The sequence below is a fragment of the Mustela nigripes genome, chromosome 11 (genome assembly GCF_022355385.1).
Source record: "Mustela nigripes isolate SB6536 chromosome 11, MUSNIG.SB6536, whole genome shotgun sequence".
NCBI lineage: Eukaryota > Metazoa > Chordata > Mammalia > Carnivora > Mustelidae > Mustela > Mustela nigripes.
In genome coordinates, this window is record NC_081567.1 from 20,361,807 (window position 1) to 20,374,936 (window position 13,130).

At 41.4% G+C, this 13,130-nt stretch overlaps 1 protein-coding gene across 2 annotated transcripts in view; it reads left to right on the forward strand.

Annotated features, from left to right (window-relative positions):
- The window catches only part of METTL9 (methyltransferase 9, His-X-His N1(pi)-histidine), a 47,884-nt gene that overhangs the window by 18,697 nt on the left and 16,057 nt on the right, over positions 1-13,130 (forward strand). For both annotated transcript variants that reach the window (XM_059415111.1, XM_059415110.1), the window contains exon 4: positions 5,001-5,185. In XM_059415111.1, the coding sequence (XP_059271094.1) occupies positions 5,001-5,185 (185 nt within the window). The remainder of the gene's footprint in view (positions 1-5,000; positions 5,186-13,130) is intronic.

Below are 13,130 nucleotides of genomic sequence, written 5' to 3' on the forward strand. Positions count from 1 at the left end.
AATATGGAAATGTTTAGCTTGGAGAAGAGAAGACCAAGTAGGAAGGGGGTAGAAGGGAAGGTTCTGATCAACAAACGTAATGGGGTTTTATCTGGAAAGAGGAGTAAGTGTTCTCTTTGGTATAATCATACACAGCTATCTCTCAGCTGAGGCAGAGTTTAGATATCGACCTTCCTAATGGCTCAAGCATCCAAGTCCTTGCCACTCTCCATGTTCAAATAGCTGTTAGGGATGCTATGAAAGGAGACTTTTGTCTGCGTGTGGTTGAACTCCTTGATTTGTAAGATCCCCGTTAGCTCTAGCAGTCCGTCTCAGGTTAGATCCTGGAGGGCCTGTGTGGTAATAACTGAAGTATTTCTTCGCTTAGAAATTAATGCAGCATTTCCAAACTTAGAATGTTTTGGCCTTTGTTTTAACAATGACTTAAATGATGCCAAATTCCTAATCTGGTACTTTCCTTCCACTTAAAAAAAAAGTTTTGGAAGTGCGTGTGGGGAGGAAGGTGTTTGAAACATCTTCATTCCCTCCTACCCACGGGCCCCTCTGTTCCTTGGTTGCATTGAAGCCCTTCTTGAGACTAAACGCCTGAATGGAATTATCAGTGAAACTTAGATGTTTGAATTAATAATTCATTGTATCTGGAGTTTACGTGGTATGTAGCCTAGTAGTAAACTTTTTCCCATATGAAAAAATGCTTAAATTTTTTTCCCTGATGTATAGCACATATGCCAAAATCTATTTGCATTTTGACTTAAATAGGAAATTCATGTTGGTTGCTATTCCCTCCATGTATTATTAATATTAAATATAAACATATTCACAGAAGTGGTGTTTTTTGGCACAGTCTGAGATTTTAATGAGGAAGTAGTATCTTACTAAGGTTAGGGCTCATCCAGCCATGATGGCAGAGCAGACTTGTAGCTTAATACCTTGTTTTTTTGACTTGAGAGCTATTTTCTGTTTCTCTTCAATATCTGAGTTCATGAAAAACTGGCTTTTTAATAAAGGTTCTGACTGTCATTTTTGAAATGATACACAGAAAATAGCCGTGTTTTTCCTCTTTGTTGCCAAGATATCACTATTCAGGCCAGAGAACCTGATTGTAGAACTTAAGGATGCGGCTTTGATTCTTAAAACAAAACAATAATTTTTCTTTATAGTGTTTGTGTTTTGCTTTTTATTTAGGATTTATCAAAATACTGATTGCTTTCTTCTGTAAAATATATTTTAAATCCTCCTGGAAGATAAACTATTACTTTAACTTGTTTTCTTGAAAATAGTAATTCCAGGGTTAGAAATAACCTGTTTTGGAAAAGCCACAGACTTAGGAAAGGATTATACAGTTAATTTTTTATTGTGTACACTCTTGAACAGTTCCACAATTGAAGTGACAGTACATTAAAAAAAAAGAATCTGGGGTGCCTGGGTGGCTCAGTGGGTTAAGCCGCTGCCTTCGGCTCGGGTCATGATCTCAGGGTCCTGGGATCAAGTCCCGCATCAGGCTCTCTGCTCAGCGGCACGCGTGCTGCCTTCTCTCTCTCTGCCTGCCTCTCTGTCTACTTGTGGTCTGTCTCTGTCAAATAAATAAATAAAATCTTAAAAAAAAAAAATCTGTGGCAGGGAAAAATTTTGGCAGCATATGTTTTCCTTTTGTGGTCTACTTCACCAAAAGTTAGTGCCAAAATCAGTTTAGGTGACCTGAAGGGAAGTTTGTAAGATGATGGAGGAAATACAGGTGTGGCAAGATGCAGAGCTGTGAGGGTATGGGTTTAGGGTTAAATTCACATAGACTCTTCAAACATGGGTGATCAAAAAGGAATTGTCTGTACATTTTTAATACCCGAGAACAGATCTTTAATGTAAATTTGAAAGATGCCTGACTTTAATCCATCATCTGGAGGTTTGGGATCTTTCTTGCAAAGAAAATATTGTAGTTAAGAATTTTGTTTCTCGGGCACCTGGGTGGCTCAGTTGGTTGGGCGACTGCCTTCGGATCAGGTCGTGATCCCAGGGGGTCCCAGGATCAAGCCCCTCATCAGGCTCTCTGCTCAGCGGGGAGCCTGCTCCTCCCTCCCCCTCTGCCTTTCCCCCCTGCTTGTATCCTCTCTTTCATTCACTCTCTGTCAAATAAATAAAACCTTAAAAAAAAAATTCTATTTCTCATGTTAACATCCTCTTTATTTTCTCTTTTTAATGAAGAGCTGTTGGAGACTGTGGTGGAGAGCGCCCTTCACTGTCAGCCCACCACCCCGGCAGCATTCGTTCACAGACCGAGTGTCAGGCTCTGTCTTGCCTTAGCTGGGGAGAGCAGGTTCACTGACCTGAATAGCGCACTAGGAGCGTTTCCAAGGTGCCATTTTTTACTCTGCCAGGGACTTGCAGTGTGATTGGGACAAGTCACTTCTTCCCCTGCTCTCATAAGGACATCTTAACCACATGTCTCATTGCTGGGCTAACATGCAGTTTGAGCAGAGCCAGTACATTTGTCTTCCTTGGTGGAACTGAGTTTATAGATGAAAAATCGCCATCAGAAGTAAAGAAGTTGGGCTTCTAAATGTGTAGCCATAACTGTCCCTGTGTTAAAGCCATAATTTTCTGTTAGGAGCTTGTCTTTCTTTCAAAGTCTGCAGGTAAAGGACACCTGGTGGCTCAGCCATTGAGTGTTTGCCTTCGGCTCAGGTCACGATCTCAGGGTCCTGGGATTGAGCCCCGCATATGGGGCTCCCTGATCAGCAGGAAGCCTGCTTCTCCCTCTCCCACTCCCACTCCCCCTGCTTGTGTTCCCTCTTTTGCTGTGTCATTCTGTCAAATTTTTTAAAAAAATTAAATTAAGGGGCACCTGGGTGGCTCAGTGGGTTAAAGCCTCTAACTTCGGCTCAGGTCACGATCCCAGGGTCCTGGGATCGAGCCCTACATCAGGCTCTCTGCTCGGCGGGGAGCCTGCTTCCTCCTCTCTCTCTGCCTGCCTCTGCCTACTTGTGATCTGTCAAATAAATAAATGAAATCTTAAAAATAAATAAATAAAATCATCATTGCAGTTACAAGTTCAGTACAACAACGTGAGTTTGGAACCCTAATGCCCTGCTTAATTCAAGCAACAAAGGAGTCTTGACTAGTCCCTTGAAGTTGGTTAGAGTTGTTTTGGAGGAGGCTTTAGTTATTTAAAAAAAAAAAAAAAAAAAAAATCTAAACTGAAAAGAAGATGCAGCTGAGTGGTTTGTGCTTCTTTTATTCTGCTATTTGAAAATGCTCTCAAATACCACTATTTTAATGAGTTTCCTAAAACAGCCCTCATTATACTTTTAGAATTTTCTAAGATAACTCGACTGTACCTACTCAGCTTTATCAGAGACTTGTTTACCAAAGATCCTTTCTCCTGTTTCCATTTTTCCCCTGCCTCTGTCATAACATGCCTCACCTGCCACATTCTGATCGTCATAACCAAGCAGCAGTAATTTACAGAATTGCCTTAATGGTGTGGTTAACAAAGACTCTTGATAAGAGAATTCCTTCTCTCAGTGGATGAAACATTGTAAAGGACTTAGAAATGTTCTGAGAGCGAGGGAGAGGGAGGGAGAGAGTGAGAGACTGAGGGCTGAGAGTGGTAAGTTAACTGCGCTCTTCCCTTGCAGTTGTATTGTTTTTTTTTAATTTTATTTTTTTAAAGATTTTATTTATTTATTTGACATACGGAGATCACAAGTAGGCAGAGAGGCAGGCAGAGAGAGAGGAGGAAGCAGGCTCTCTGCTCAGCAGAGAGCGGGGCTCCATCCCAGAACCCTGGGATATGACCTGAGCCGAAGGCGGAGGCTTTAACCCACTGAGCCACCCAGGCGCGCCCCCACCCTTGCAGTTTTAATAGGATGTCCTGTGCTTTGTTGTTTTCTATATAGTTATTCAGATATGAAGATGCTAGGGTATGAAATGGCATCTGTCTCCTGGGAACAGAGATGTGTTCAAAGGCCATAGGTTGTAAATGGAACTTATCTTATATCACCCCCAGCCATTCTTAAAAATAGGAGGGACCCCAGGAATAGAAAACATGAATATAGGTTGTATTTTATTATTAAATTCCAATGGATGCAGAAAGTAGGATTTTTTGTTCATTTGATGTTCAAGAATTTAATGGCCTATTTCAAAAGATTTATTTATCCATTTTGGAACGAGAGTGAGGGTGAGGGAGGGGAGGCCGAGGGGGAGAATCCTTCAGGCTGATCCCCCTACCCTGGCGCTGAGCGCAGAGCCCGATGTGGGGCTCGAGCCTGTGACCCATGAGATCATGACCCGAGCCAAAACCAAGAGTTTGAAGCTCAGCTGACTGAGCCACCCAGGCACCCTACTAGCCTTGATTCCTAAGCTTAGAAGTACTAACTTACAGTTCTCCGATCTCAGCAACTAGTTGAGCTACTAAAAGAAAAGGTGACTTCCTGTGTTTTGCTTAAAGTTCAAAAGAGGGGCGCCTCTTCTTGACACCCAGTCAGTTAAGCAGCTGCCTTCGGCTCAGGTCATGATCCTAGGGTCCTGGGATAGAGCCCTGAGTCAGGCTCCCTGCTCAGTGAGGAGCCTGCTTCTTCTTCTCCCTCTGCCTGCTTGTGCTCTCTTTGTCAAATAAATAAATAAAACCTTAAAAAAATAATATTCAAAAGAGGTAGTTCTAAATGAATAAATTGTTTTTAGGTTAAGAAAAAAGAATTTGATGGCCTAGTTATAACCATTTTTTATCACTTTATGTCTTCATACATATTAAACATGATTAGTTCTTACAAAGGAAGTATACGTTTTTAGATTTGGAAATCGGTGAAATGCTAAATTTAAAGAAATATGGTTGCTGTTTTTCTTGGCCTGGCCATTTTATTACTGCAAGTATGAATTATAAATGAAAGATCTTGCATTTACTTTGATTTAGAAGATAATGTTAGCGCGTGTACTAGCATTTCAGTTATTCTTAAAGTTGTCTTTCAGGGGGTTTATATCAATCAAGTTCTTTCTGATGTTTTCAGAGTGCTTGGTATAAACGAATGGCAGAATACAGGGTTCCAGTATGATGTCATCAGCTGCTTGAATTTGCTGGACCGCTGTGATCAGCCCCTGACTTTGTTAAAAGATATCAGAAGTGTCTTGGAGCCAACTAGAGGCAGGGTCATCCTCGCCCTGGTTTTACCCTTTCATCCCTATGTGGAAAACGGTAAGTGTGGTCAGGTCGCCTCTTACCCAGCATTGATGTTTATTGGTGTTTGGGATTCTGTTTTCTTAGAATAGCCTGGAATTTAAAGGATTATGGTTAACTCATGTAAAATATCACCTTGGCTAATGCTCATCTTACTGCAGATTTTACAGAACTCTGGTACTCCGTTTGCAGTGGGAATAGTGAATACTCAGCTGGTCTTCCTTCTTGAAATTGAAAACCTGAAATGTGTCGATATTTTCTGCTCCTAAATGGAGCCTAAACCATTTGTTTATTAGCTTATAAGCCTAGTCAAGAAATAAATGAAGCCTTTTAGTTTACCTGTGTGTATTGCCGAATGTCCTGGTTGATTTGCACTTTACATCTCTTATTCCAGATTCTCAAAATGATAAATGCTGTTATCTTTTCACCCTTCTAAAGACCATTTGTGTTCCAGCATGTATCATTTCTTTGTGTGACATTTCGTTTGTTGATTGCATAGTCTTGCTCTCCAACAATACCGAATGAAGAATATATTAAAAGAAATGCTTTGATTTCATAGAACTTCCTCTTCCCGGTGACCTGGTTGCAGTCCCATTAACTCATGGCTTTAGCTGGCAAGGTCTGCATTTCAGCTCATGTCGAAAGTCACGACTTAAGCCTCTCCTTTGCGCTTTCACAAGCTCGTGTGCACATAAAGAGTTATTTATTGTGGGGCGCCTGGGTGGCTCAGTTGGTTAAGCAGCTGCCTTCGGCTCAGGTCATGATCCCAGCGTCCTGGGATCGAGTCCCACATCGGGCTCCTTGCTCCGCAGGGAGCCTGCTTCTCCCTCTGACTCTGCCTTCCACTCTGTCTGCCTATGCTCGCTCTCGCTCGCTCTCTCTCTGACAAATAAATAAAATCTTTAAAAAAAAATTATTTATTGTATAAGTAATACATGCTAATATTTAAAAATCTTTAGTTTTCCCATTTTACTGTCCAGTTCAGCCTTACATTCAAAAACTCCAAGAGCGTGCAGACATTTTTAAGGAACCCATTACTATTTTGCAAGCGTTGTAGTTAACAAATATGTGTAAAAATCTGTCTTAGGGAATAATGCTCATGTTTGCTTATCACCATGGAAACCCAGTGTAAATCCTTGCCACTCACTTGCTCCTTCATATCTTTTTGTCCTTAATTTTTCTCCCCTCGGGTCATAGTCCCTTCAGATTAAATGCTTGCTTTAACATTTACCAAGTGATTTTAGATTTATGTTGATGATGGGGGAAATGGAAAATTCTTTAGACATAAGAGGGTGGGAAGAGCTCAGGTAGACCTGATAGTCCCTCCCCCATCTGACTTCTTCATTTTTACATTCCTGGTGTAGAATCCCTTGTCATGGTAAAGAAGACATTGCTTTAAGGTGTGTGTGTGTGTGTGTGTGTGTGTGTGTGTACGTGTGTGTACTCCAGTGAAAACCCTAGTAAATGTCCTTGATAATTCAGCAACCTGACCTTTTTTCAGTGCTGTTCCCTGTGTAATTAAGTCCCCACTCCATCTCTGCATTGCAATCACTAGTCATCAGGTTGTACGGTCCCAGTTTCCTGTGTCCTGTTGGGCAACCACATGATAGAATGTTAGTGCTATTTCCTGGCATAGCAGGAGGTGGAAGAGCCGGGGAAGAAACATCAATCTAACCATGAGTTTTATTTCCTTGTGTTGCTCACACTAAAAATTGAGAGGAAATTCAGCTGGACAAGGCCTGAAAACAAGCTCCTTGATTGTGGGCATATAGCACAGAGTTGCCTGTTGAGTCCAAGGAGTCTGACATGTGACACATAGCAAACCTGAGACAAGAAGCTTTGTTGCTGTGGGTGACCTTTAGTGAACTATAAATTTTGCAGATTGCTCTACAGCACTCTATTATTGCTTCCTTTTTCTAAGTCACTAATTAGATCCTGATGATTTCCATGTGACACGGTGTGAGGACTATGAACTGCAAAGTGACCTTGCCGTGTGAGTTCATGAATACTGGGCTGTTTTAAGAATATCAGAGTGTGCTTGGCATACTTGGCTCAATCTATTTTTTAACAAAAACCCAATTGTAGATGCAATGATTTTCTGTGATTTTTTTGACTTGTCTTTAAGTCAAACCACAGCAATTTTGTTACTTAGGTTAATTTGGAAAAGAAATGTAAAATGTGCCTTTCTAATTCCAATTTCAGTTTATTTGGTTTACTGACCCAGTTTTGGTTAGGGGTTATTAAATGTTTAATTTTTAAAAAACTGTAATTTTTATAAAAAATGCAATTCATGGTTAAAAGAGTTCAAGCAGTTAGCAAGAGGGTATACATGAAAATTTTCTCATTCATCCCAGTTCCATAGTCTTGTTCAGGTCTCTTGAATATTCTTAAGATAGTCTCTGTAAATATAACTCTTTGTGCACGTGAAAAAATTGATTAATTAAATCCCATTGTAAATCCTTTGGTTGCCTTTTTCCACTTCAGTGTATCTAGAAAACTACTCCTTACCAGCACATATGTACTTACATCATCATCTGGATATAAGCAGTGGTATGCTGGAGCTGGTTTTACTGGCTCTTGAGAGCTGATTATTATTATTTTTTTAAATAAACATATAATGTATTTTTATCCCCAGGGGTACATGTCTGTGAATTGCCAGGTTTACACACTTCACAGCACTCACCCTCCCCAATGTCCATAACCCCACCCCCCTTCTCCCAACTCCCCCTCCCCCCAGCAACCCTCAGTCTGTTTTTTGAGATTGAGTCTTTTATGGTTTGTCTCCCTCCCAGTCCCATCTTCTTTCATTTTTTCTTCTCCTACCCCCCAACCCCCCCACATTGCATCTCTACTTCTTCATATCAGGGAGATCATATGATAGTTGTCTTTGAGAGCTGATTAATTATATTGTTGTGAAGTTAGTGAAATAGTCATTGAACAGGACTGTTATTGAAACTAACCATTGTTGGGGAGCCTGGGTGGCTCAGTGGGTTAAGGCCTCTGTCTTCGACTCAGGTCATGATCCCCAGGGTCGTGGGATCGAGCCCCACATCGGGCTTTCTGCTCAGCGGGGAGCCTGCTTCCTCCTCTCTCTGGGCCTGCTTCTCTGCCTGCTTGTGATCTCCGTCTGTCAAATAAATAAATAAAATCTTTAAAAAAAAAAAAAAAAGAAAGAAACTAACCATTGTCTGGTCAATGGTGGGAGCACTTAAATCTTGAAAATTGGCAAACACCATAGCCTTTCTCCTCTCCAGGGTGGTTGGTAAACATTTACCAGCACACCACTGGATATATAACTTTACTTGAGGAAGCCACTGTTTATGTACTTTTAGGTACCAGCAGTTTGCTTTATAAATAATAGTGGAAGGAACACACTCTTAGCAGGTCTTTGTACATGTGTAAGTATGGATCAGGTTGCTTTCTGCTTTAAGGAACAGAAGGAGCAGGGTGCCTGGGTGGTCAGCCAATACTTTGTTTCGGCTCAGGTCCTGATCTCAGAGTCTTGATATTAAGCCCCGTGTTGGGCTCCACGCCTAGCATAGAGTCTCTTAAGACTCTCCCTCCTTCTGTCTTTGCCCCCCTCCCAACCCTCCTCACTCTGTCTCTCTTTCTTTAAAAATGAAGAGTTTATTTTAGGAAAGCAATTCTATGGTTGGATTAATTCTGCTATACAGCTCTTCTGTTCAAGTTCAAAACCTGCTTTCTTTTCTTCATATTCAGTGTATTGGCATTCCTTTTAGAATTACAAAATGGCTAATGTAGTGCCAAGTGTCATGTGTAGGCACGACAAAATCTTGGAGAGAGGGGCACCTGGGTGGCTTCGGCAATTAACCTCCTGACTCTTGATTTCCACTCAGGTCATGATCTCAAGTTTGGAGCCATGTCGGGCTCTACACTGCATGTGGAGCCTGCTTAAGATTCTCCCTCTGTCCTTTCCCGTTGTACCCCCCCGCCCCCCGGAACAAAAATCTTGAAGAGAGAGGACCATTTGCACCCATACATATATATATATATATATATATATATATTTTTTTTTTTTTTTTTTTTTAAATAAGTGAGAGAAACCTTCCCCAGAAATCTCCCCATCACTTTAGGGCCCATTGTCAAGGGCAGGGGCATGTGTTCCTGCCCAGCAGCAACTGGTGAGGGGTCGTGACACACTGGGTCTGGAAGAGAGTCCTCTGCCCTGCGCGCATTTACAGTGTTGGATGGAGCTTACAGTGAAGGTGGAAGGGAGTTGGTGCTCTTATGCCACAGAATATCTTCATTCATTTAAAAGTATTTACTGAGTGCCTAGATGCTGGGGATACAGCAAGTGGAAAACACACAGATACCCTTGCCCTCATGGAGCTTCGTTCTAGAACGGAAACAAACGGCATGCTGTTGGTGATGAATGTTACAGAGAAAGTGAACTGTAAAAGCAGGAAAGGGACATCTGGAATTGGGGATGGGTTTGGGTGCTTTATTTTTATTTTTATTATTTATTTATTTTTAAAAGATCTTATTTGTTTATTTGAGACAGAGCGAGCGAGAGAACACAAGCTGGGGGGAGCGGTCAAGAGAGAGTGAGACCCAAACTCCCCGCTGAGCAGGGAGCCTGACGATGTGGGGCTCACTCCAAGACTCTGGGGTCATGACCTGAGTGAGCCACAGGCAGAGCCACCCAGGCACCCCCTGGTTTTTAACTTTTAAATTTTATGCCCAGCTTTTGGGAAATTGACAAATAAAAATTAAATGTATTTAAGGTATGCAGAATGATGATTAATATGCATACATGTTGTGAATTACTGCTGCGGTCTAATGCATTCATCACCTCGCATAGTTACCCTTTTTGTGTGTGTGATAGCACTTAAGATCTTTTTTTTTTTTAGCAAACTACAGACGTGCAGTATAGGGTTCCTTACTATAGTCTTCATACTGTACGTCAGATCCCCAGAACTTGCTGTCACTGAAGTGTGTGCCCTTTGACCAGCGTCTCCTCATTTGCCCCAGCCTCGAGCCCCCGGCAGCCACTGTTCTACTGTCTGGTTCTGCGAGTTTGACTGGTTTAGATTCCACATGTCAGTGGGATCAGCAGTATTTATCTTTCTGTGTCTGGCTTGTTTGACTTATCATAATGTCCTCCAGTTTCATCTGTGTTGTAGCAAATGGCTCTTTCATCATAGTTTAGAATGAATGGTAGGTGTATATACACAAGCAATTGATTTTTTTGTGTCTGTACTAATTTTGTAATCTTTTACATTTTTCAATTATTTTAGTGTCTCCAGTAGTTTCTGTATTGATTCTCTTGCGTTTCCCTGATACATCTACACATGGTTTTGCTACTTACTTTCCATATTTAGACCTTTTTGTCCAAGTGAAATGGTAGTTAATTCCAGAAAATGTTTTTTAAAATGGTAGACATTTTTATCTTATTTTTTACTTTAATGAGAATATTTCTACTTTATTAATATGATGCTGTCTTTTGGCTTGAGATTGCTGTTGTTTGGCTTGAAACCATCTTCTTCTAAATCTTGTTTCATTAAGAGCTTAAAAAGTCAGGAATCAAAAAAAAAAAAAAAAGTCAGGAATCACTGTTGAATTTTGTTACCTGTATATTCAACATCAACGGAGGTAGTCATTGTTTCTTCTTCTTTGACTTGTTAAATTATTAGTATGTGTATACTGTATATCCAGCCTTGCATTTCCGGGCTTAGATGGGATAGTCTTCTTGTAATGCACTGCCAGATTGTATTTATAAAAATTATAAATGAATAGGTTAGCAAAATATTGATGACTAATGATTGATTTATATCTCATCTTTTATTTTTTGGAGGGTGTTATCTTTGTCATGTTTTGGTATCAGTATTCTGCTGGCTTTGTAAAAAAATAATTTGGAAGTTTTTCCTCCATGCTCTGGAACACTTTAAATTGCATGTGGTTCTCTGTTCTTGGAAAGTTTGGTAGAATTCTCCTGTGAAACTGTGAATTTGGCAACTTTCTTACTTTCTTATAGGGCCATTGTTCCAGTTAAATTAGGCATATTTAGTTTTAAAACTCCCATTATGAGTCTAAAGAGAAATAAGCAAGACTGGTAAGACTGTTGCATGGAAAGAGCTTGGGCTCTGAGGCCCTGTTTGAAACATGGGCCTCTAGTTAAGGTTTGTGTTTCATCTCTAAGAGTGGTGCTAATCCTTACCTCAAGGTTCGTCCTGAGTATTTTTTTTTTTAATATTTTATTTATTTATTTGAACAGAGAGAGATCACAAGTAGGCAGAGAGGCAGGCAGAGTGAGAGGGGGAAGCAGGCTCCCTGCTGAGCAGAGAGCCCGATGCGGGACTCGATCCCAGGACCCTGAGATCATGACCTGAGCTGAAGGCAGCAGCTTAACCCACTGAGCCACCCAGGTGCCCCTGAGTATTTTTTTTTTAAAGGTTTTATTTATTTATTTGACAGACAGAGATCACAAGTAGGCAGAGAGGCAGAGAGAGAGAGAGAGGAGGAAGCAGGCTCCCTGCTGAGCAGAGAGCCCGATGCGGGACTTGATCCTGGGACCCCAAGATCATGACCCGAGCCGAAGGCAGTGGCTTAACCCACTGAGCCACCCAGGCGCCCCTCGTCCTGAGTATTAAAGAGTCTAATGTATAGGAGAGTGCCCTACTGTGTCTGTCTCAGTGTTGATAATTTAATACGTGTTAGATTTAGGTCATGCCATTCTGTCCTTTTACTTTGATTTTGTTTGTGGCTTTATTAATCCTATGTTCACAGTACTTCAGTATTGAAATATTTGAAATATGTGTCCTTCAGGTCTGAGACCTCACTCTTCTCACAGTAACTATCATAATTTGATGACTTCATTAGACATTGCAACTTTGTCTCAAAGTGTGCACTGCCCATTGGTTAGTGTGACTTGATTCCACAGAACCTTCACTCTTTGCCTGTGATCTAGGGGTCCCTGATTCACTCAGGTCTGATGTAGCAGAGAAGAGGAAATTACTTACTCTGAAAATCCTGCTAACCTTGGGGCGCCTGGGTGGCTCAGTGGGTTAAAGCCTCTGCCTTCGGCTCAGGTCATATCCCAGGGTCCTGGGATCGAGCCCTGCATCGAGCCCTGCATGGGGCTCTCTGCTCGACAGGGAGCCTGCTTCCTCCTCTCTCTCTGCCTGCCTCTCTGCCTACTTGTGATCTCTTTGTGTCAAATAAAAAAAATAAAATCTTAAAAAAAAAAAGTCCTGCTCACCTCTTTCAGTATGTGGTTTAAGTGCCCTTGTCTAGAGGGTGGGGTGTGTAGTAGACACCAGAACCACATCTTTCTGGTTTCCCTCCTGTTGGGAATTGTTTCAGTATTATTCTCTTCTCATTGTCATGGGAAACTCAAATCTAAACAGAAAGCTGTAGTTTAATTTTTTCCAATGAAAATTCTAGATGCTCAGCTAGAAGGACAGTTACTGCCAAGGATTCAACCAACATTGCTTACAGTGAGGACGAGGGCTGATGGCCAGGGAGTGGAGTGTGCTTCATCTCTCAGTTGACATGCTGAAAAAATGTTTTTCTGTAGAAACAGTGTTCCTGTGTATTCATATAAAGGTATTGGAGAGCCTAGTTTTTACCGGCAGTGCTAGGCCGGTGGATACAAAGATAATGAAAAACTTGCTTTTAGTCTTAAGATACTTGCAGAATCATACAGAAGACAGATATAAGCAGACAATGGCAGGATAGTCTGATAAGAAATACGACAAGTACTGTGGGTATAGAGAAGGGAGGACCCAATCACTTCTAGGGGAGGTCATAGAAGGTTTCCTTAAGAGGTGGCATTTGAGCTGTGTCTGTGTCTGAGAAGCTTTTCCCCGGCAGAGGGCACAACATAGGCAAGACCCTGAGAGTGTAAACAAGGTGGGGTTAGGGAAGGACAAGGTCATTGTGACCCCAAGAGCCGCATGAAAGGAGCACCTCTGACTGGGTAATAGTCCGGCACCCAATAGAT